Source organism: Oryx dammah, unplaced genomic scaffold (assembly GCF_014754425.2).
Source record: "Oryx dammah isolate SB20612 unplaced genomic scaffold, SCBI_Odam_1.1 HiC_scaffold_28, whole genome shotgun sequence".
In the NCBI taxonomy this organism is placed as follows: Eukaryota; Metazoa; Chordata; class Mammalia; order Artiodactyla; family Bovidae; genus Oryx; species Oryx dammah.
In genome coordinates this window covers 56,416,709-56,442,699 of record NW_024070212.1, presented here as the reverse complement: position 1 = coordinate 56,442,699, position 25,991 = coordinate 56,416,709, and the positions used below count along the sequence as shown (strand labels likewise).

Here is a 25,991-nt window from a genome sequence, read left to right as displayed (position 1 = left end):
TCAGCCTCAGCACCAGTCCTTCCAATGAACACCCAGGACTGATTTCCTTTAGAATGGACTGGTTGGATCTCCTTGCAGTCCAAGAGACTCTCAAGAGTCTTCTCCAACACCACAGTTCAAAAGCATCAATTCTTTGGTGCTCAGCTTTCTTCACAGTCCAACTCTCACATCCATACATGACCATTGGAAAAACCGTAGCCTTGACTAGATGGACCTTTGTTGGCAAAGTAATGCCTCTGCTTTTTTAATATGCTATCTAGGTTGGTCATAACTTTCCTTCCAAGGAGTAAGTGTCTTTTAATTCCATGGCTGCAATCACCATCTGCAGTGATTTTGGAGCCCAGAAAAATAAAGTCTGACACTCTTTCCACTGCTTCCCCATCTATCTACCATGAAGTGACGGGACCAGATGCCATGATCTTCGTTTTCTGAATGTTGAGCTTTAGGCCAACTTTTTCACTCTCCTCTTTCACTTTCATCAAGAGGCTTTTTTTTCCTCTTCACTTTCTGCCATAAGGGTGGTGTTATCTGCGTATCTGGTTATCGATATTTCTCCTGGCAAAGATTCCAGCTTGTGCTTCTTCCAGCCCAGTGTTTCTCATGATGTACTCTGCAGAGAAGTTAAATAGGCAGGGTGACAATATACAGCCTTGACATACTCCTTTTTCTATTTGGAACCAGTCTGTTGTTCCATGTCCAGTTCTAACTGTTGCTTCCTGACCTGCATACAGGTTTCTCAAGAGGTAGGTTAGGTGGTCTGGTATTCCCATCTGTTTCAGAATTTTCCACAGTTTAATTGATCCATACAGTCAAATGCTCTGGCATAGTCAATGAAACAGAAATACATGTTTTTCTGGAACTCTCTTGCTTTTTCGATGATCCAGCAGATGTTGGCAATTTGATTTCTGGTTCCTCTGCCTTTTCTAAAACCAGCTAGAACATCTAGAAGTTCACAGTTCTCGTATTGCTGAAGCCTGGCTTGGAGAATTTTGAGCATTACTTTACTAGCGTGTGAGATGAGTGCAATTGTGTGGTAGTCTGAGCATTCTTTGGCATTGCCTTTCCTTGGGATTGGAATGAAAACTGAACTTTTCCAGTCCTGTGGTCACTGCTGAGTTTTCCAAATTTGATGGCATATTGAGTACAGCACTTTCACAGCATCATCTTTCAGGATTTGAAATAGGTCAACTGGAATGCCGTCACCTCCATTAGCTTTGTTCGTAGTGATGCTTTCTAGGGTCTACCTGACTTCACATTCCAGGATGTCTGGCTCTAGGTGAGTGATCACACCATCGTGATTACCTGGGTCGTGAAGATCTTTTTTGTACAGTTCTTGACTTCTGTATTTAGTATTAACAGAAAAGCTGGTAGTGTGGCTTCAATTCACACACTTAGCCATTATGCTCTACAGGACAGATTCAGAACAAATTTTGAAGGTACAGTTGTCAAAAGTTACTGATACATAGGATGTGCTACATGTGGAAGGTGATGATGCCATAATGGTATGAAGAAAACTGGGGAAGCATCATGATTGAAGGGAATAAAATGAAGAGGCCTCCATTGAGTAACTGAAAGCAAAAGTAGACTCTTTTCTGTATTCAACAAAAAGGAAATTTGTTTCCAGGTGAAGCCTCTAAAAACAACAAACCGTTAGTATTTGGGATTTCCAGGAGGAAGTTCAGGAAATGGCGGAATATCACAAATGGAAACATTTAGGGATCAATTGACTACAACCCAGAGTATGGTCATTGAAGTTAAGCTGTTGCTGCTTGGCTGGCTCTTAGAGGTGTAAGCCTTAGTAGGATGCTGTCACTGATTCATCGGGAGGGGAATAACATTTGTTTTGCTGTTACTTTTTACAGCAAAAGTAACTTACAGTGATCAAAGATCATTCTACTTCTTTATAAGAGGATAAGAATTTGTTATTGTCAAGAAATAAAAAATACTTAAACTGTATTTAGGATATGTCAGGTTTGAGATACTAATTCAGTTCAGTTCAGTTCAGTCGCTCAGTCGTGTCCGACTCTTTGCGACCCCGTGAATCGCAGCACGCCAGGCCTCCCTGTCCATCATTACTCATCCCAATAAAGATGTCAAGAAGATACTAAGTCACATCCATCTCGAATTTCCAGTACAGACACATCAAGTCTGAGAGTCATCAGCTGATAAGACTGAATGAGATCACCCTGGGGAAATAAAGAGCTAGATAGAACCCTAGATGGGAAGAAGTCTCCAAACTTCTAGGACAGGAAGAGTGGGAGGAAATAGCAAATGTGTTTGAGGACAGCTGACCAGGACATCTGAAAAAATTTCTAAATATCCAATGAAGTATTTACAGAAAATATTCAAGTATTTAAAAGGATAAAACTGGAACAACTTTACCTGAAAAATTCTGAGTATTCCATTGCAAATAAGTCATAAATAAAGAAAACATGTTTATGAAAATGAAATATAATATCACCGAGTGCCCACTCCATGTATGGCATTATACAGGCACAGAAAGAGTGAGGTGAGTGAGAAGGTTTCTCTTAAAATGAAGGTTTGTATTTATTTTTCCATTCATTCTACCAAAAACAAAAACAAAACTATTTAGCAAATGTCTTTGAGGCACTTGACATATGCTTGACTAAAAGAAATAGATGTGACCAAGGCAAACATACTCAAGAAGTATAATGGAAAAGAGTATCAGATACACTATTTTAGTGCATAGAGTGCTTTGGGTACTTAAATCAGGGAGAACTAACCTAATCTAAGGGTCATGGAAAGTCTGAGAGTAAAATTTCAGCTAAAACTTAAGCTGTGATTAGAGATTCACCAAGAGGGTAAAAACTAATGTTCAAGGCAAAGAGAACAACATGTGCAAAGAGTCAGGCAAGAGAGCCTCAGGTCGACTAGTCTGATCAGAATAGGAAATCCAGCTGAGGAATTAAGTATGTGGGTTTTAATGAGGTGGGGGCCTTGCAAGTCTCACTAAGGATTTTGGACTTTATCATAAGGTAACTAGGATTAATACCATCAGAACTTGTTTTCAAAAGTTCACTACTGTAGGTGATATAATCTATATAATTAAAAGTATCTGTAGGATCACAGAAGAGGGAAAGGTCACCTGATCAGGTTAGCTCCCCAGAAATGAAACATTTGAATTGAGATTTGAAGCATGTGAGAGATTTTACCAGACAATGAAAGAGAAAAGGCATTCCAGGAAGAAGAAACAACAAGGGCAAAGATGCCAGTATACAAAAAGAGCTGGGCACAGTAGGGTACAGGAGGCAACCATAAAGGACTATAGCAGAAAGTGGAGAAAACACAGAGGGAAACAAAGCCACGGGGCACATCCCTCACATCTATGTACAAATGATACAATATGGAACAAATACCACATATTTAAATATTTAAAAGTTATAAATCATACCAACAAACTATTATATAAAATTTGTTCTCCTCTCTATATATCTATTGGAGAAGGGAATGGCAAACCACTTCAATACTCTTGCCTTGAGAAACCATGAACACTATGAAGAGGCAAAAAGAACTCCGAAAGATGAACTCCCCAAGTCGGTAGGTGCGCAATATGCTACTGGAGACAAGTGGAGAAATAACTCCTGAGAGAATGAAGAGACGGAGCCAGAGCAAAAACAACACCCAGTTGTGGATGTGACTAGTTATAGAAGTAAGGTCTGACACTGTAAGAGCAATATTGCATACGAACCGGAATGTTAGGTCTATGAATCAAGGCAAATTGGAAGTGGTCAAACAGGAGATAACAAGAGTGAACATCGACATTTTAGGAATCAGCAAACTAAAATGGACTGGAATGGGTGAATTTAACTCAGATGACCATTATATCTACTACTGTGGGCAAGAATCCCTTAGAAGAAATGGAGTAGCTATCATAGTCAACGAAAGAGTCCAAAATGCAGTACTTGGATGAAATCTCAAAAATGACAGAATGATCTCTGTTCGTTTCCAAGGCAAACCATTCAGTATCAGTAATCCAAGTATATGCCACAATCAGTAATGCTGAATAAGCTCATGTTGAATGGTTCTATGAAGACCTATAACCTTCTAGAACACCCCAAAAAGATGTCCTTTTCATTACAGGGGAATAGAAGGCAAACGTAGGAAGTCAAGAAACACCTGGAGTAACAGGCAAATTTGGCCTTGGAGTGAAGCAAGGCAAAGGCTAACAGAGTTTTGCCAAGAGACCAAACTGGTCATAGCAAACACCCTCTTCCAGCAGCACAAAAGAAGACTCTAACATGGACATCACCAGATGGTCAACACCAAAATTAGATTGATTATATTCTTTGCAGGCAAAGAAGGAGAAGCTCTATAAAGTGAGCAAACACAAGACCGGGAGCTGACTGTGGCTCAGATCATGAACTCCTTATTGCCAAATTCAGACTTAAATTGAAGAAAGTGGGGAAAATCACTAGACCATTCAGGTATGACCTAAATCAAATCCCTTATGATTATACAGTGGAAAGGGGAATTAGATTTAAGGGACTAAATCTGATAGACAGAGTGCCTGATGAACTATGGATGGAGGTTCATGACATTGTACAGGAGACAGGGATCAAGACCATCCCCATGGAAAAGAAATGCAAAAAAGCAAAATGGCTGTCTGGGGAGGCCTTACAAATAGCTGTGAAAAGAAGAGAGGCGAAAAGCAAAGGAGAAAAGGAAAGATATGAGCATCTGAATGCAGAGTTCCAAAGAATAGCAAGAAGAGATAAGAAAGCCTTCCTCAGTGATCAATGCAAAGAAATAGAGGAAAACAACAGAATGGGAAAGACTAGCGATCTCTTCAAGAAAATTAGAGATACCAAGGGAACATTTCATGCAAAGATGGGCTCAACAAAGGACAGAAATGGTATGGACCTAAGAGAAGCAGAAGATATTAAGAAGAGGTGGCAAGAATACAGAGAACTGTACAAAAAAGATCTTCATGACCCAGATAATCATGATGGTGTGATCACTCACCAAGAGCCAGACATCCTGGAATGTGAAGTCAAGTGGGCCTTAGGAAGCATCACCGGGAACAAAGCTAGTGGAGGTGATGGCATTCCAGTTGACCTATTTCAAATCCTGAAAGATGATGTTGTGAAAGTGCTGCACTCAATATGCCAGCAAATTTGGACAACTCAGCAGTGGCCACAGGACTGGAAAAGGTCAGTTTGCATTCCAGTCCCAAAGAAAGGCAATGCCGAAGAATGCTTAAACTACCGCACAATTGGACTCATCTCGCATGCCAGTAAAGTAATGCTCAAAATTCTCAAAGCCAGGCTTCAGTAATATATGCACCGTGAACTTCCAGATGTTCAAGCTGGTTTTAAAGGCAGAGGAACCAGAGATCAAATTGCCAACATCTGCTGGATCATGGAAAAAGCAAGAGAGTTCCAGAAAAACATGTATTTCTGTTTTATTGACTATACCAAAGCGTTTGACTGTATGGATCACATTAAACTGTGGAAAATTCTGAAAGAGATGGGAATACCAGACCACCTGACCTGCCTCTTGAGAAATCTGTATGCAGGTCAGGAAGCAACAGTTAGAACTGGACATGGAACAACAGACTGGTTCCAAATAGGAAAAGGAGTACGTCAGGGCTGTTCATTGTCACCCTGCTTTTTTAACTTATATGCAGAGTACATCATGAGAAATGCTAGGCTGGATGAAGCATAAGCTGGAGTCAAGACTGCTGGGAAAAATATCAATAATCTCAGATATGCAGATGACACCCCCCTATGGCAGAAAATGAAGAAGAACTAAAGAGCCTCTTGATGAAAGTGAAACAGGAGAGTGAAAAAGTCGGCTTAAAGCTCAAAGTTCAGAAAACTAAGATCATGGCATCTGGTCCCAACATTTCATGGGAAATAAATGGCAAAACAGTGGAAACAGTTGCAGATTGTATTTTTTTGGGCTCCAAGATCACTGCAGATGGTGACTGCAGCCATGAAATTAAAAGACACTTACTCCTTGTAAGGAAAATTATGACCAACCTAGACAGCATATTAAAAAGCAGAGACATCACTTTGCCAACACAGATCCATCTAGTCAAGGCTATGGTTTTTTCCAGTAGTCATGTATGGATGTGAGAGTTGGACTATAAAAAATGCTGAGCACCGAAGAATTGATGCTTTTGAACTGTGGTGTTGGAGAAGACTCTTGAGAGTCTCTTGGACTGCAAGGAGATCCAACCAGTCCATCCTCAAAGAGATCAGGCCTGGGTGTTCATTGGAAGGACTGATGTTGAAGCTGAAGCTCCAATACTTTGGCCAGCTGATGCAAAGAGCTGACTCATGTGGAAAGGCCCTGATGCTGGGAAAGATGAAGGCAGAAGAAGGGGATGACAGAGGATGATATGGTTGGATGGCATCACCGACTCAATGGACATGAGTTTGGGTAATCTCCGGGAGTTGGTGATGGTCAGGGAGGCCTGGTGTTCTGCAGTCCATGGGGTTGCATAGTCAGACACAACTGAGCTACTGAACGACATATCTTCAAACTTAAAAAATGGTTGAGTGAGAGGTTGTTTACTGTAATTAAATATAGTAAATTTACACTCATTCAGACCTTTATTTACACTTAACAGTCCAAATATTGTTATATTTTTATAGGAAGTTTGCCAAGTCATCTAGTTCTAAATCAAAGTTCATTAACCTTAAGACTAATAAAGTTACATAAATCTTGCCAGTTAACAGTAATTAACAGGCAACTGCTAGGTTCTAGGCCTAGTTACTTCTTTTAAAAATATTTTCAGTATTTTCTGCATATCTGACAAGAGTAATCAAATATGGATATAAAACTGAACAGTTTGTTAAACTCTTTACTAAATGTAAAAATTGTGAAGTGCTTTTGAGTGAAGTTAGTCCCATTGGAATCTTACAGGGGCTTATATGGCACATAAACAAACTCTTTACTATGTAAACACAATTTTCTAATGTTTTTTATATGAAAGTCTAACAATATCATAGCTTCTTTCATCATTTCTGTTGATTCTTGCTCAAATTATCCCATATCTTTTTTTTTGTTTTCTTATCACTCTAGTCTCTTCATACCTGAATGGACTTGAATGGTTTTACTGTATTTTTAAGTTTCTGCTTGTTTGAGAAATTCTTAGTTTCTTCCTCTATTTCTTCTTCTCTATTCTAAATAAAAATATTGATGGATATAGATTCCTAGGTTGCAGGTTTTTCCCTTTCAGGACATTGAGCATATCATTCCCTTCTGGCCTGCAAATTTTCTGCAGAACAATCAGCTAATATCCCTACAGCAGTTCACTTATAACTGACTCTTCTCTTTTTGCCTTTAGAATTATCTTGCTATCTTTAAGTTCTGCTATTTTAATTATATGTAGTGATGTGTTTGGGTTCATCTTATTTGGGATCCTCTGTGCTTCCTATACCTGGATATGTTTCTTTCTTTAGGTTTGAAAAATTTTCAGCCATAATTTCTTCAAATATCTTTTTGATTCCCTTTCCTCTTTCTTCCCCTTCTGAAATCCCTATTATTTACAGGTTGGCAAGCTTCATAGCTTCATAGTGTCATAGCAGCCATCAGTTCTGGTCTCTCTCTACCATTTGTCAGCAAGCCAGCACCTGTACACTTATCTCAAGCAAAGTTCAGGCCACTCCAACTCCCTGTCTGGCCAGGGACCTTCCAGGCAGTGAAAGGGGTTCCCAGAATGAAGGAACCTTTCCTCTTTCAAAGCTCCCTTCCAGGGGAGCAGGTCCATCCTGATTCTTTTTTTTTCTCTTCGTATTACCTGGTTACACTGGGGATCTTCCTTGAAGCTTTTTGTTGTACCAGCTTTCATCTGGTACTTTGTGATAACTGTTAATGCAGATTTATTTTTGATATGTTTGTGGGGGCGGGGGGAGGTGAGATACACAATCATTCTACTCTGCAATCTTAATCTTTGCCCTCTTCAGTCATATCTTCCTAACTCTTCCCTGAATCCAAATTCACCTCTCTTCCTTCTTTGAACACAAATAATATGTTTAGATATGCAACAAAGAGAGAGACAGACAGCCAGACAGACAGGCAGACCAATATATATGTTAGAATTCAGAGAGTTATCGATCCAAAAATGACTAAAGGAATTAAATTTCAGAGGGAAAATTATTCGTAGGAGCATTGGCACAGGATAGGGTCTATGTCAGGCAGAGGGATTCTGCTGCAGTAAGAAGCTAGTAGTGCCTTTAAGAACCACACATGCTGGTGTGATAGACTGTAATCTGTATGAGTCCCAAATACAGAGGTAATTCTTCCATTCCTCTACCAATTCTGTTCCATGGGACTTCTGTGCAGACTGCAACAGAACAAGAGGCTGGTGGCTGCACTTAACAGCAGAAAGTCTCATGATGCTTAGACCCCAAAATCCTTTTTAGAGGGAAACTCCTGTAATACACACAGAATAGATCTGATTCTCAAGATATTTGAAACTACATGTGAATTCTAATTACCCCAAACTACAACCCATTCCTGACTCAGGTGGACGTCTTAAAAAACAAAGGGCATGACTTTTTTGGGAGAAAGCAATACTTAACTCAATCTCTAGAGTACTTTCAAGCACAATGTCAAGGATATAATAAGAAAAAATGGTACGCTGTGCAAAGAATCAGAAAAATATGAACCATGGACTTCCCTGGTGGTATGGATAGAATCTGCTTGTGAATGCAGGGGACATGGTTTCAATCTCTGATCTGGGAAGATCCCACATCCTGCAAAGCAACTGTCCATGTGCTACAACTACTGAAGTTTGCATGCTCTAGAGCTTATGCTCCACAACAAAAGAAGCCACAGCTATAAGTCCATGCACTGCAACTAAAAGTAGTCCCCACTCGCTGCAAGCAGAGAAAGCCCATATACAGCACTGAAGATCCAGCACAACCGAACAAATAAATAAATACAAATACAAAAAAAAAAAAAAAAGAAAACACAAATGTTTATATAAAATAAGAAAAAATGAACCATAAATTTAGAGAAAATTTTAAATATGCTAAAGAAATGAATGAAAGAGTAGAATTTCAACAAATAAGCGGAATCCCTAAAACATCTCTCAAAGCAGAGCCTACTTTTCATAAATGGGGTTAAAAAAAAAAAAAAACAGAAGAGGTTAAAGCTTGGTTTCAAACTACATACTCTCTGCTCACTCCAAGACTTGACAATGTCAGGAAACAATCCTTAAGAAAGGATGTGAGCTACAGTGATCTTGATGAAGCTTGCCTCTAGTGACACTGAGAAATATCAATAACCTCAGATATACACATGACACAACCCTTATGGCAGAAAGCAAAGACAAACTAAAGAGCCTCTTGATGAAGGTGAAAGAGGAGAGTGAAAAAGTTGGCTTAAAGCTCAACATTCAGAAAACTTAAGATCATGGCATCCAGTCCCATCACTTCACGGGAAATAGATGGGGAAACAGTGGAAACAGTGGCTGACTTCATTTTTTTGGGCTCCAAAATCACTGCAAATGGTGATTGCAGCCATGAAATTAAAAGACGCTTACTCTTTGGAAGGAAAGTTATGATCAATCTAGACAGCATATTAAAAAGTAGAGACATTACTTTGCCGAAAAAGGTCCGTCTAGTCAAGGCTATGGTTTTTCCTGTGGTCATGTATGGATGTGAGAGTTGGACTGTGAAGAAAGCTGAGTGCTGAAGAATTGATGCGTTTGAACTGTGGTGTTGGAGAAGACTCTTGAGAGCCCCTTGGACTGCAAGGAGATCCAACAAGTCCATCCTAAAGGAGATCAGTCCTGAATGTTCATTGGAAGGACTGATGCTGAAGCTGAAACTCCAATACATTGGCCACCTGATGCGAAGAGCTGACTCACTGAAAAGACCCTGATGCTGGGAAAGATTGAGGGCAGGAGGAGAAGGGGACAATTGAGGATGAGATGGTGGATGGCATCACCAACTCAATGGACATGGGTTTGGGTAGACTCCAGCAGTTGGTGATGGAGAGGGAGGCCTGGTGTGCTGCAGTTCATGGGGTTGCAAAGAGTCAGACACAACTGAGCAACTGAACTGAACTGAACTGAACTGAGTGGAGGTGTTGGCATTCCAGTTGAGCTATTTCAAATATTAAAGATGATGGTGGGAAAGTGCTGCACTCAATATGCCAGCAAATTTGGAAAACTCAGCAGTAGCCACAGGACTGGAAAAGGTCAGTTTTCATTCCAATCCCAAAGAAAGGCAATGGCAAAGAATGCTCAAAGTACTACACAATGGCACTCATCTCTCACGTTGGCAAAGTAATGCTCAAAATTCTCCATGTCAGGTTTCAACAGTACATGAACCATGAACTTCCAGATTTTTAAGCTGGATTTAGAAAAGGCAGAGGAACCAAAGATCAAATTGCCAACATCTGCTGGACCATCAAAAAAGGAAGAGAGTTCCAGAAAAACATCTACTTCTGCTTTTGACTATGCCAAAGGCTTTGACTGATCACAAGAAACTGTGGGAAATTCTTATACAGATGGGAATACCAGATCACCTGACCTGCCTCTTGAGAAATCTGTATCCATGTCAAGAAGCAATAGTTAGAAATGGACATGGAACAGACTGGTTCCAAATTGGGAAAGGAGTACGTCAAGGCTGTATATTGTCACTCTGCTTATCATGCAAAATGCCAGGCTAGATGAAGCACAAGTTGGAATCAAGATTGCTGGGAGAAATATCAGTAACCTCAGATACACAGATGATACCACCCTTACGGTAGAAAGCGAAGAAGAACTAAAGAGCCTCTTGATGAAAGTGAAAGAGGAGAGTGAAAAAGTTGGTTAAAATTCATTCAGAAAACTAAGATCACGGCATCCGGTCCTATCACTTCATAGCAAATAGATAGGGAAACAATGGAAACAGTGAGACTGGTTTTTTGGGCTCCAAAATCACTGCAGATGGTGACTGCAGCCATGAAAGATGAGTGCCAAAGAATTGATGCTTTTGAAGGGTGGTGTTGGAGAAGACTGTTCAGAGTTCCTTGGACTGCATGGAGATCCAACCAGTCCATCCTAAAGGAAATCAGTCCTGAATATTCATTGGAAGGATTGATGTTGAAGCGGAAACTCTTAATACGCTGGCCATCTGATGCAAAGAACCGACTTATCTGAAAAGATCCTGATGCTGGGAAAGATTGGAGGTGGGAAGAGAAGGGGATGACAGGGAATGAGATGGTTGGACGTCATCACCGATGCAATGTACATGAGTTTGAGTATGCTCCGGGAGTTGGTGATGGAACAGGGAAGGTTGGCGTGCTGTGGTCCCTGGGGTCACAAAGAGTTGGACACGACTGAGAAATTGAACTGACTGGACATTCTAGTAAAAAAAAAAAACTGTCAAATGGCAGGCTGTCTCAACTGCATTTATTGAATAAGTCATTATCTATACTAATTTGAAATGCTATCTCTATCTGATCATATACTAGAATGCCAAATAGCCTCATGTCTATTTTCTATAATCTCACTGTAGATTTCTACCTCAATACCATAAAACTTTACTATAATTTCATATATTTTAATGAGTCCAGCCTTATTCCTCCCCCGCCCCCCCCCCCGGTTTTTCCTGGTGCTTCTCCCATGTTTATTTTTCAGAATAAATTAAAATCATTTTATGGATCCTTTCCTTCTCCCTGCCCCCAAAAATTTCCAAAATAAAAAACGAACAGAATTTCATTAGTGATTTCATTAGGACCATATCAGATTTAAAGATCATTCATTTAAGAAATAAATGTTATTTCTATAATATTGAGTCAGCTAATAACAAGGTCCTCTTCCCCCATTTGCTTGACTTTTTAAAGCCATTCAGTAGAATTTAAGTTTTCTTCATACAGATCTTTCCTATTCTTTCAACAGTTTCTGATTAGCCCTGGGTGAGAATAAATATAAAGTTATATGCCATACAAAGAGCTGAGGCAGAGCATTTACCTCTGAAAGAGTCACTATTTAAAAGAAGTAGTTTGGGGTCCACTCTAAATGTTGGCCAACTGATGCAAAGAGCCAATTCACTGGAAAAGACCCAGATGCTGGGAAAGAGTGAAGGCAGGAGAACAGGGCGACAGAGGATGAGATGGTTAGATGGCAGCACTGACTCAATGGACATGAGTCTGAGCAAAGATACTGAAGGACAGCGAAACCTGTGTGCTGCAGTCCATGGCATTGCAAATAGTTGGACATGACATAGTGGCTGAATAACAATGACTAAAATAAATAGGGGAGCCTTATACCATTTTCTTACCAAGCTCCTCTATTTCTAACAGAGAATGTCTATTTTGTATTGGCTCAAGTTATTCTTAACATAAGCATCTCTTAACTTTTCTTTGTTCATTAAAGTTATCCATTATGACATTCCAGCAAATTCACCAGTCCTTTAAAATTTGCAGCTATTAAATATACTTTTGACATCACAGGCTGGTTAGTGTTACATCATACTTCGACTATAAAATGAAAATTATGGTTCCTAGTCTTAGAAAAATTTATATATCACATAATTTTCATATGATTTTGGAGATTTGAAGTCATACTGGTCAAAAACTTCTACCATAAAGAATGCCTGGCTTAAAATGAACCTATGATCCTAAGGTATTAATGCACTTGCTACTATATAATCGGAGAAGGTAATGGCACCCCACTCCAGTACTCTTGCCTGGAAAATCCTATGAACGAAGAAGCCTTGTAGGCTGCAGTCCATGGGGTTGCTAAGAGTCGGATATGACTGAGTGACTTCCCTTTCACTTTTCCCTTTCATGCATTGGAGAAGGAAATAGCAACCCACTCCAGTGTTCTTGCCTGGAGAATCCCAGAGACGGGGGAGCCTGGTGGGCTGCCGTCTATGGGGTTGCACAGAGCAGACACGACTGAAGTGACTTAACAGCTACTATATAATTTGCTATTAGTCCTACAGAGGTAATTCAGGTACAATGTACATTAGTCACACTTCATGGAGGTGGGGGCGGGGGGGGTGTAAGTATTTAATTTTTTTTTTAAAACCCTCTTATTTTCAAATAATTTCAAACTTTACAGAAAAGTTACAAAAATACCACAAAGAATTCTTCACTCAGATTGCTCAAAAGTTACCACTGGAACATTCAATTTGAAATAACTTCAATTTGAGTTTTTGCATATATTGTAGTTCAAGCTGCTTAAATAAGCAAAAGACCAATTTAATGCCCAGGGAGCAATTACAATAATCTTAGTACAGGACCAAAATCACATGGGAACAATTCCAAGCCCTGAATCTCTGAAGCTGAAAGATTTTCATAACTCTTCCAGCAGCAAAAAACTGACTGAGCTCATTTATACTCATTATTTTCCCATTTTAACTTAAACATTTGGAGGTTTCACTGGAGAAATAGTATTGTTTGATTATAATGCTGCCCTAGACCTACTAGGAATAAATCTAATATAGTAAATGTATTCCCAAAGATTTCCAGTATGAAAATGCAGATCTTTTATTGCTGTACATTATCTACTAAATGCTGGGTATTATTTTAATATTATTTCATTTATTTCTATCAGCAATCTAGCAAATTCACTTTTGCCCAAGGACACCTAACATATCAAGTGTAGAAACAATATTCAAATTCATGTTTATCTCAGTCAAAACTTTAACCACTTCTTAAAGTTTAAAAAAGCATTATAAACAATTCTCTTAAAAACAGAATATCGGAGATATGGGAGGTAAAAATAATTCTTTGATAAGAGGTAGTATCCCCTTCTTCCTTCCAGCAAATAACATTATGATCATCAAAAGTTTTATCATTTTCATACAAATGTCTGCAAAACCACAGGCATCACAAAGAATTCCTTTGTGTGTTTGTTACCAATATCCAGTGGGTAGAGGCCAGGGATGCTGCTAAACATCCTAAAAGGCACACTCACAACAGGAGCTCTGTGGTTCAATATGTTAGCAGCACCACGATAGGAAATCATGACCTAAATCACTGATGAAAATGCTGAAAAATGAACAAAGTATAAGGACACACTCAAAAGACTTCCAAGCTATTAACCAACTGAGCAGACTATTGACTAAGTATGGCTATCAACAAAATGGGAACTCACCTTCATGCCTTATTATTCAGGGAATATCCACATACAGACATTTTAAATTCAGTTTGTGGCATGATTATTTTCCATTTAGAAATAATAATGGGCAATTTAACAAAGAACAAATGGAAAAATTCTGTCCCACAGATCTGAATTATTTATTTTACCAAAACAGTTCTAAGATCATCTTACTACCACAGATTAGATTAAGTCAAACTTCACATTTGAATTTTAAAATATTGCTTTGAGACACATGGGCAAATACTCCATATCTATGTAGCAATTAAGTAAAAGCAAATTAAAACAATTTCCACCTTCCAAAATAGCAACAAATATTAAAAAAGAGACAATTCAGTGCTACTGAAATGTTTAAATAGGATTTCTAAGTTACTGTAAATGGAAATGAAAACTGGCTTATCCCTAGTTTATTATTACTAGCCCTACTTTATAGATGAGGAACTGAAGCACAAGGAAGTTAGGTGGCTTAGCTTAGTATCACATGGCTAGAAGAGGAAGGTCAGAAATTTGAACCCAGGCAGCCTAGCTCCAGTTTGTATTCTTAACCACTCCACTTTAATATCTTTATGTTTTATAGAACCTTTCTTCTTTTTAGCAATTCTTTAAAATGCATCAAAAATGACTAGAAGGCAAAATTAAGCATGGAAAGACTGGTAAAAACATTTAAAATACATGCAACTGATCAAGATGAGATAAAAACATGCATATCTGAATAAAAAGAGGTTGAAGAATTCAACCTCTAATCAGATAGGCAAAGAAGTTTAATAATATTCAGTTAAAGCACAGTATAAATAAAATAGGTACTCATACATTTTTGTAAAAGCTACAAAGTGGTACTTTTTTTGAGAGGACAATTTGGAGTTTCTCTCAACAGTTTAAATGCATGTAATCTGTGACCCAGCAATGCCACTTATCAGGAATTGATCTACAGAAAAGTCACATAAGCATGCAAAACAACTTGTTCAAGGATGTTTACAATAGCATTATTTGTAATAATTAAAAACCAGAAATTAAGCAACTGTTCGTGAATCTGGTAATAAATAAATTAGGATACAGTAGTCACAGTTGAAATATACTACTTAAAACGAGGCAGACTTGCATTAACAAGCATGAAGTTCATAATATGCTGCTAAATAGGAAAAAGCTAGCTGTAGAAAAAAAAGTGTACCTTTATTTATAAAGTAATGTTTAACTTGAGGAGAGTCAAGCAAATTTTTATACTTTTATGTAAGGATTTAATATTATATTTTATTAATTGGAAAAAAGAAGCAAACATGATGAGAAAGAAACATGAAATATTATCATTGGTTGTCTCTACATAGTGGAATTACAGTTACTATTTTTCCTTTAAACTCTTTATGTTCTTTATTACTTTTACAATTGCTACTATATGCTGATTTCCTCCTACCCTCAGGTTAGTGTCTAGGAAAATTAACATACTATGGTCAGGACTACACAGTAGCTATTATTAGCTCCATTTTACAGAGGTGAAAACAGCTGAAAAACTAACTAAAGTCTATTGTGTTCTGTGTTGCTAATCTCTTCATGGCAAGACACTAAAAATATAAAAACATCAAGCCCAAATCATTGTAAATTCATGAGTAAAAGGCATAACGCAAGAAGAGTCTGATTTGCTACTTCACAGATGAGGAATTCCAAAATAACAGCATAAATTTGTAATCTAAACCCAGAAAATACACTGAATATAGTAGTCTTGGAAAAAACTTCCCACAAACATTTATGTACCTAAAGACCTCAAAGTTTTACATTTGAGGCTTTGAATGTTTTCTTTCATAAAACAGGAATATATTTTATATTTCAGAAGGCACAAACCAGTTACTTTAAATTTCAAAGAAATCATGTCAATTTCTGTGTCAGTTTCAAAACACACAAAAGAATTATCTCATATTTGATAAATGCAAAGTGATGTGAAGTCACTCAGTTGTGTCTGACTCTTTGCGACCCCATGGACTATAGCTTGCCAGAATACTGGAGTGGGTTGCTATTTCCTTCTCCAGGGGATCTTCCCAACCCAGGGATCAAACACGGTCTCCCGCACTGCAGGTAGACTACAGTCTGAGCGACCAGGGAAGTCTGACAAATGCAAAATATTACTATAATCTTGGAAACCAACCAAAAAAAGAGAAAACCATCTTTATAACTATCTGTTTTGAAATATATAACTGGATAACACCATTCTCTAAAAATACAACATCTGTTGAAAAGGTGGACGATTTTTAGAATAATGATAATTCTGATGGTTCCGTTTTTTTAATTTACGTAGTAAAATTTTAAGGGAACAGTAGCATTACCTAGTTCAACCCCCACCATTATACAGATAGAGCCCAGAGAAAGGAAGTAATTTGCTCAAGGCCTTGCAGTTACTAACAGGCTAAAGAGGGAGGGACTCACTCAGGCTTTTTGACTCTAAAACCAGAATCTTGATTTTGTAAAGGTATTATCTAACAATTTAATGGACTACTTACAGTACTTTGGGATCCTGTTCTCCTCTGTACGAATGGGGCCTTTTTGACCTAGCAATTTCAGAGAGCAAGAAACTAATCTCTAATGTATTATCTCTATTCAGATTTTCTATAGAGTAAATGTTTTCCAAGTTCCCGTTCTTCTCCATTACTGACTCTCAAATGAATTACTATTTGTAATTCCAAAGGAGAAAGGAGTATAAAAGTCAAGCTCCTCTGGTTAAAATACGCAGAAATTCTGCTTTGACTTCTTGTTTTGTCCTTGAAGTTTCTGAAATACTTTCATGGTATTTTAGGTCTCAGAGAGAAAGATACATACATATACACGCTACCTTCTCTCTCTCAAACACACAGGGAGCAAACCAAAAATGTTAAAGTCACATGACATAAAACTAGCATAAGTTCCTAAATGCTTAAGTCCAGTTTCTGCAGTCATCTTGTCCTCTACCAATCAATGACAAACATCTCACAGGCCACACTTTGAGGAGCAATGTTCCAAGCAAACCAAACCTTAAAAGATGCTCCTCATCAAATTAGAACATCTAATATACTAAAAAAGAAGTCAGAAACTTACTTCTTATCAAAAAATGTTGAATTTTCTTTTCTTTTTGTGAATCCATTGGGTAGAAGTTTTAAATTAATACCTTGCTTTCGAGCACGATTTTTCATAAAGTACATCTAACAAACAAAAACAAATAGACAAATTAATTTTCAAATAGCTTAAATTCCAAAAGCACATAAAACAATGTTTAAAACATAAGTTAAGATTTATCGAATACTTATGCTTCACAAACTACACTAAACAGCAATATGTCATTTAATCCTCACAATATTATGAAGCTGGTACTATTATTACTCTCATTTCTGCTATTTCAGAGATGTAAAGTCTACATTTAAATCGAGGTCTGTCTAATTGCAGTCTGTGCTTTTAACCATATATCTTATAAGCCAAAAGAAGAATTTCATGGGGATTTTAAAAAAATACAGGTTTCAGCAATCACAGGGATTACCTATACAGTTTTTTTCCTTCTTTTTTACTGATGGTTTCATACCATAGTTAGCTATATATATGCCTGCTTTTATTACTCGGCAGGTAGGTCATTCAGGGAAGGAACTATGGCACTGCCTAGTATAAGGCTTAACTTAAAAGTAGCCACTGATGTAGGATGTACAAAATGAGGTATGAGAATTCTAGCTCTGACATGTATTATTCCACTGACCACATAGGTTGGTTGAGCTGAATTAGTCAACTCCAGAGAGTACTGAAGGAAGTAATATCATCAAGGAAGAAGAAAGATCACTCCAAGAAGTGGCAAAATATAAATGCAACTTTTAAAGTGAGTGGCATCTAGACTTTGCAATGTACAGAGTTAGACAATCAAGTCATAAGTCAAGAGGAAGGGAGGGTCAGTAAGAAAATGACTTAAGAAATTACATGCAATTTCACAGTGCATGGAACTTTGGTTTCAGTAATGACAGTGATTTATAAGGACCCAACTCTCCTACTGAAAACGTCTAAGAATGCTATATATATTCGTGTGTGTATATATATATGTGTGTGTGTAATATTTTTAAAGATCACCTTAAAAGCATTGAAGAGCTGACAAAAACAAGAAACTACAGGCCAATATTTAATGAAAAGTAAAACTCAGAGAAGCAAAAAGCACTGAAGTCACTTTTGCTAATTATGGCAAATATAGGCTTCCCCTTTCTACAGCCTCCTCAGCAAGACAGTCAAGATCCAGTTATGTTTGTGGAAACTCCTCTCAAATGAAATGAAACTGAGTCACAGAATAACACACCCTCAGGATAAGGGTCACCAGAGCATGCTAGGAATTTTTTTATTAGTCTGACTGGAACAGGGGGAAAAAGAAAAATCCATTAGGAATCGTCTAGCCTGGCCATGGCAGTCCATGCTCAAACTTGAAATGATTTGCCTTGCTTTGGGATTAATGTAATCTTAAGCCTTCAACCTGGTTTAAGATAGTCTAGATCTGCAATGTTCTAGGTATCTGGTAGAATAAAAGAAGGCCTGTTTATTTATTCTAGCCTTCAAACAATTCTCATAAATAATTTTTAAAGCGAAAAATAAAAGGAGTACTCAATAAAAAATAAACAAGCATAACCAATATAAGAAAATAAGGGGGTCTTCCCTGGTGGTCTAGTGATTAAGAATCCGCCTGCCAATGCAGGTTTGATCCCTGTTTAAGGGACTAAGATCCTATATGCCGAGGGGCAATTAAGCCCAAGTGGCACAGGCACTGAGCTGTATGCTGCAACCACTAAAGCTGATGCGCTGTAGAGTCTGAGCTGTGCAACAACAGAAGCCACCACAATGAAAAAAATAAATAAAAATAAAGAAGAAAGTAAGCCTCAGTATACAGGAACCAAAAGAGAAAAAGAGATTCAGTTAAGAGTTACAGATTGTCAGAATGGAGAAAAACTAGAACTATATGGTACTTTGAAAAGACACACACAGAACATAAGGATACAGAAAGGCCTAAAGTAAAATTCAGGGACAAAATACACCAAAGGAGTGAAATAGTTTAATAACAGACAAATACAAAAAAGCTAGAGACAAAAAGGGTTACAACATAGTGCCAAAGGTTAAATACACCAATAATTTCCTGAAGTATGCATCTAATAACGTACCCTTAAAGCATATGAAGCAAAGCTAACTGAACCACAAGGAGAAACATACAAATCCTTCTGATTTTATCTATTGGGAAGTATTAACATATGTCTCTCAGTAACTGGTAGAAGAAAGAAAGAAACAAAAACCAAAAAATCAGCAATGTTATAATTTGAACAACGTATTTAACAAACCTGACCTAAAAGGAATATGTTTAGAATAAGACATTTAGCAATTGCAGAATACTTCCCCTGCTCCAAGAAAACAGGGAACGTTACAAAATTTGACTATATGCTGGGACATAAACACAAGTCTTAACATATTTTTTAAAAAATGAACTCAGAAAAAAATATGTTCTTTGACCATAATGCAATTAAGCTAAAAATAAAAAAGGATATAGCAGAAGAGGACACAGTAACTAAATAGAAAAGGAATCTGTAATAGCAACTGATCTAGAAAAAAAGACACAAGTAAGCAATATTACAAATGATAATACTACAATTCCTACAGACACATTAAAGAAAATGTTATGAAGAACTTTATGCCAATAATTGGAAAATCTAGGTAAAATGAACAAATTCTTAGGAAAATGTAGTCTTAAGACAGAATAATGACATGAGACAGAGAAAACCTGAACAGTCCCATTAATAATAAAGAATAAACTTCTGCAACCTATTAAAAAATTATATCAACTTCCAAGGAAGAAGTAATCCCAATGTTAATGTATTTAAGAACAAAATGGGAACATCATCAAATAATTTTATGAAACTGGAATCACATCAATAGAGAAACTTAAGAATACCAAAAAGGAAAATTAGAAGTTATCTCACTCATGAACAGAAATGCAAAATGAATGAAAGGATAATGTGTTCACATATATAACACAACTGAATTCTGCAAAGTATAAAAAGCATGATATGATAATAATACACCATGCAAGTTTAGCTAAAAATAGAAAATCAGCTAAAAGATTATTCATATTCTTATTAGAATATTATATATTAAAATAATAAAATATAGAAAAAACATTTGATAAAATATAACCACCATTCATGTTAACATGTGTTAGCAAACTGGGAACAGAACTTCTTTAATCTAGGTATCAAACTATACCTACAAACTGAAAAGTAAACATGGTGAAATCTTAAAACTTTTCCCTCTATGATCAGGGTTATAAAACAAAGATATAGAGAGCTAACATACGAGGCCTGAAACTTATCCTTAGAAAGTTCTGTTGGCAAGGTTTGCTCTTGGCTGGTGTCCGGCAATTTGACTGACTGGTAAATGGAACCTAAACTGACAAAAAATTTCTCCTAAAATGGTAGGAAAAATGGTAGGTTCTGCTTCATTATGCTGAAATTGTACAAAAATGTGGTTTTTATCTGCTTTCCTTCTGCGTGTATGGAACTTGGCAAATGCTAGGCTAAGGGTGTTTCTGCAACCAGTCCCCATAAAAACCTTGGGCACTGAGTCTCTAATGAGTTTCCCTGGTAGACAATAAACTTTAAACATTAGTTATCACAACCTGTTGCCGGAGGAAATTAACTGTGTATTGTATGACTCCAATCGGAGAGGAATTTGGGAAGCTTGTGGCTGGATTCCTACAGGCTTGGCCCCATATACATTTTCCTTTTGCAAAGTTTGCTCCGTATCCTTTCACTGTAATAAACTTTAGCCATGAGTTCCATTGTATGTTGTATCCTGTGAACCCCTCGAGCAAATCATCAAACTCAGGAGTGGACTTTAAATATCTATTGTCATCACTACTATTTTACATTATTGGAAGTTCTTGCTATTCTAATAAGGTAAGAAAAAGAGATAAAAGAATAAGGACACAAAGCTAGAAACAAATTGTGATGAACTGTTTATAGAGAAATCCTCAAAAAATCTATAGATAAGGTATTGGAATAGATTTTAATATGACTACTACCATAAAATGGACAACAACAAAAACTTTCATTCCTGAATACCAGCAAAGAGATAATAAAAAAATTTTAAAGAAAATGCTATTTAAAATACTATGAAAACATAAAGTACTCAAGAATAAGTCTAACAAAAAATGTGCAAGACCTTCACTGAGAAAATTACAGAGGTGTTAAAGACCCAAATAAATGCAGAGATACAACAATCAAGGATTTAAATATTCAATGCCATAAAATCCAATCACCCAAGTAACTCTACAAAATAAACGCAAATCCAATCAAAATACCCAAGTGGGGAAGGTAGGACTATAAATCAGTTGGCTGATTTTTCACATTTGTATAAAGTTACAAAGAGCCAGATCTGTATTTCAGACAATACTCTAGAAAACAGTCTAGAAAAATGGCTATGGTCTAATCTAAACAATGAACAAAGGGAGATTTACTTCTTCAGTGAGTTCAGGAAAGACTACAATAGTTGCAAGAGACAAGAGGTTTAATAGAACAGACAGGCCAGAAACAAACAGGCCAAGCATATGTGGATGCCTGATAATATAACAGAGATGGTCCTGCAAAGCAGGGGAGAAAGGATGAAGTTTTCAATAACTGGTGCTAGAAAAAGGAGATTATTCATTTGGAAAATTAAACAGGACCTCTACTTCACATGACAGACAAAAATCAGTTCCATGTTTACAGACATAAATGGGAGACGTGATACTACAAAGCTTTCAGAAAATCATTACAGGAGAATAGCTTCATAACCTCAAGGAAGGGAAGGATTTCTTTAAAAACACATAAAACTATTAACTATAAAGGAAACACAAGACAATTTCTACTACATTAAATTTTAAAAAAGCTGTTTACCATAAGACATGAAAAAGAGTACAAACACAAGCCACAGAATGAAGGATTTATAACATACACAATCAACACCAGCATCTAAAAATACAAAGAAAACCAGTAGGAAAAAACAACAGACCAAAGACAAGATGAGCAAAGACTTAACAGGCATACACCACAAAGGGGAATATCCAAAGACCACTAAAATATTTGAAAGGTGCCCAATCTCATTAAGAGGCTTCCTTGATTGCTCAGTTGGTAAAGAATCCACCTGCAATGCAGGAGATCCCGGTTCAACTCCTGGGTCGAGAAGATCCACTGGAGAAGGGATAAGCTATCCACTCCAGTATTCTTGGGCTTCTCTTGTGGCTCAGCTAGTAAAGAATCCGCCTGCAATGCAGGAGACCTGGGTTCTATCCCTGGGTTGGGAAGATCCCCTGGAGAAGGGTAAGGCTACCCACTCCAGTATTCTGGCCTGGAGAATTCCATGGACTGTATAGTCCATGGGGTCGCAAAGAGTCGGACACAACTGAGCGACTTTTACTGTCACTTTCAATCTCATTAAGAATTGGACAACTGTAGATTAAAAATCATAATAAAGTAACAAAGCCATCAAACTGACAAAAGCTTAAAAACTATGACCAAGTCAAGAATCTGGAGAGGATGTGACAACAGGTATACTTAAATACTGTGAGTATAAACTGGCATCACCACTTTGGAAAATATTTTGGTAACATACAGTCAAATTGAAGATATGCATACTCCACAACAAAGCAATTTCACTCCTAGGTATGAACTCCAGAAAAACATATGCATAAGCAAACCACAATTCTAAACAAAAGTGTTCACTATAGCTTTGTTCATAAAATGTATTACAGAAAACCCAGAAATAAGAATGGTTCAGGGATGGGCATAACATGGCGGTAGGAATTCTTGAGAAGCTGGTTATGTTCTAATTCTAGATCTACGTGGTAGCTACATGGATGCTCACTCCATAATTATTATTAAATGGTATATTTCTGTTTTATGCTTTTTTACATGGATGCTATATTTCATAAAAAGAAAAATTTAAAAAGCAGTTTATCCTTTTTGCAACCCCATGGATAGTAGCCTGCACCAAGCTCCTCTGTCCATGGGATTTTCAAGGCAAGAGTACTAGAGTGGGTTGCCATTTCCTTCTCCAGGGAATCTTCCCAACCCAGAGATCGAACCCAGGTCTCTCACATTGTAGACAGACGCTTTACGGTCTGAGCCACCAGGGAAGTAAATATATAATTTAATGATGTTTAATTAAGCTTGAGGAAAAAAAACTTGATATATGGTAATTTTTCTTTCAGACATGTGTAATGTCATGTCTGTACCGATAATACCAATGAAATAAACTGTTTAAAGAGTATTAAAATTCTGCAACTCCAATACCACTATGGTCTCTGAAAAACAAAGATAATTCCATGATGTGATTAAGTAATATTAAAGAATTTTTAGAACAACAGCAGTTGGAAAATATTTCCAATATGTAAGCTTTTAATTTTGCACAGTGCTTAAGGAATGAAAAAGAAATTAAAGAGTATAACAAGTTTATTAAAATAGCAAGTCTTATTAGCCCTTCTTTCAAAATTCAAATCTAATCACTTCCCCTGTATAGCACAGGGAACTCAGTGCTTGTGGTGATCTAAATGGAAGGCAATCCAAGGAAGAGAGGATATACATTTATACATGTTGCTGATTCACTCTGCTGTACAGCAGAAACTAATATAACATTGTAAAGCAACTATACTCCAATTTAAAAAAACACATCTAATCACTTCCCAATAATTCTGTGATCAGAACCACAACAACAGCTCTGTAACTGATCTCCCAGCTTCCAATCTTCCACTCTTGCCTATTCAAGTCCACTTTCCAGAGAGCCTCAAGAGTGATCTTTCAAAAAGCAAACATGCTCAATTGCCTCCCATGGCCTCCATTTTTACTTTGAATACATTAGGAGACTTCATCAGTTTCTTTAACCTCACTGTTCAGCATGCTCCTCACTCAACTATGCTACAGTCACTGGGCTCCTCTTTTAAGCCCTCAAACACACTAACTCTGACCCTGATTCATTCTATACTTCTGCTTTTGTCTCTGTCTGTAAAGTCTTCCTTCAAATAATCACGTGACTGCCTCTTTCTCATCATTCACATTGCTGCTTGATGTCATCTCTTCGAGAAGACTCTCCTGACTACTCTCAGAACCCCCTTCCCCCACAAACACCGTTTTTGATTTTCTAAGGAGATCAGCCCTGGGATTTCTTTGGAAGGAATGATGCTAAAGCTGAAACTCCAATACTTTGGCCATCTCATGTGAAGAGTTGACTCACTGGAAAAGACTCTGATGCTGGGAGGGATTAGGGGCAGGAGGAGAAGGGGACGACAGAGGATGAGATGGCTGGATGGTATCACTGACTCGATGGACGTGAGTCTGAGTGAACTCCGGGAGTTGATGATGGACAGGGAGGCCTGCCGTGCTGCGATCCATGGGGTTGCGAAGAGTCGGACGTGACTGAGTGACTGAACTGAACTGAACTGAACTAAACCTACTGTGGTCCTCTTTATCTTTCAGATGCACTTAACTCTATCTGAAATTACATCTGTTCCTGTACTCATCCCCTGTCTCTCCCGCTACAAGTTCCATGAGGGGAAGGACTTTGTTTTGGTCACTGCTGTATCCCTAGCAACTGGAACAGCCCTGGATCATAGTAGCCACTTAATATATTATTTGTTGAGTGCAAAAAGAAAACAAAAGAATCTATTTGATAGAAGAAATTCTAACTGGAAAAGAACAGAAGAAATACTTACATGTTTATTGCTGATTGGTCTTTTCAAGAAAGCATCTCTAGAAATATGGTCTGCTGTTCTTGCCACATCTTCTAAAAATCGATAATCTACAAATTTCAAAAAAACAGAAAAATAAATAAATGATATAGGCCTATGGCCAAGAAGCATCAGTCTGCTATACATAAGATGGCTTACCACTTAGGAGATTCATTTCTGTAAACTGTTGTATTGAAACATACGCAGTTTTATCTCGAACTCCGTTACACGTTAGTTCTGCTTTGTGTTTCTTTACACAGGGCAAACTGAAGGGACAAAGAGAAGGAACTTTTACCCTTTGAGATAAAAAGGGTACAGGCAGAGATAATAAGGTAGAAATTACATATATACCTGCAGGAATACCGCAAACAACGTGGACATCTGTACTTTGCTTCTTCTGTACCACAAGTTTCACATCTACAAAAGCCCACAAGAAACTTACTAAATTATCAAATATTAATTCCATATATTTATTTATAAACTTTTAATCCATCACAATTCACAGACATGCAGTCACAGTGAATAAAGTAGATGCAAGTAACTCTAATGAAATAATGGACAGCTGTCAAACATTATTAGAAAATTCTCCTCTAGGAAACCATGTCTAAATGACACTACATTTACAATGTTGTTTAATGATAAGTAATTCAAGAAAACATGTATTACACTTAAAAAATTATCTCACTGAGACTTCCTTTTCTAAATAATCAGACAATGAGATAGCTTATTGATATTTTAACTTTGTAATTCCTGACACTGTGTGTGTGCACATACCCAGAAGTCCAATCCATGAGCTGTTGATATATCTTAAAGGCAGACACATTCAGAAAAAGACGACACAGGCAAATTTAGAGCAGTTGCATCTTTCTTCCTCAGTTCCTCACCCAACTGAGAATGGGCACCAAAACCCTCTAGAAATACTACTACCCATCATCTGTCTCCAACTGATCTTTCACTTGAGTGACAGTGTACAATGACAATCAAACTACAGACAAGCAAACTACATGTTGATTCACTGTATTCAAGACAGAAATGGTCCCAAGAATCTGACTATTCTCATGCCACATGATCACACTATAAAGAAATTAAATCAAAAGCAATAAATGTTCACAGTACCCATAGAGAAACTAGCCAATTGAGTGAGTTACAATGTATTCTGCCTAATTTTAACTTACTCCACTTTTCCTTGTTGGTTTT

The 25,991-nt window shown here is 37.4% G+C and overlaps 1 protein-coding gene across 4 annotated transcripts in view; it reads right to left on the bottom strand.

Annotated features, from left to right (window-relative positions):
- The window catches only part of ZNHIT6 (zinc finger HIT-type containing 6), a 71,819-nt gene that overhangs the window by 44,669 nt on the left and 1,159 nt on the right, over window positions 1-25,991 (bottom strand). For 2 of the 4 annotated variants that reach the window (XM_040232416.1, XM_040232418.1), the window contains exons 2-6: window positions 25,146-25,211; window positions 24,954-25,060; window positions 24,780-24,865; window positions 17,129-17,232; window positions 16,558-16,605 (exon numbers count right to left, since the gene is read on the bottom strand). In XM_040232416.1, coding sequence (XP_040088350.1) covers window positions 16,558-16,605; window positions 17,129-17,232; window positions 24,780-24,865; window positions 24,954-25,060; window positions 25,146-25,211 — 411 coding nt within the window. The remainder of the gene's footprint in view (window positions 1-16,557; window positions 16,606-17,128; window positions 17,233-24,779; window positions 24,866-24,953; window positions 25,061-25,145; window positions 25,212-25,991) is intronic. The other 2 variants (XM_040232419.1, XM_040232417.1) reach the window with 1 other exon arrangement.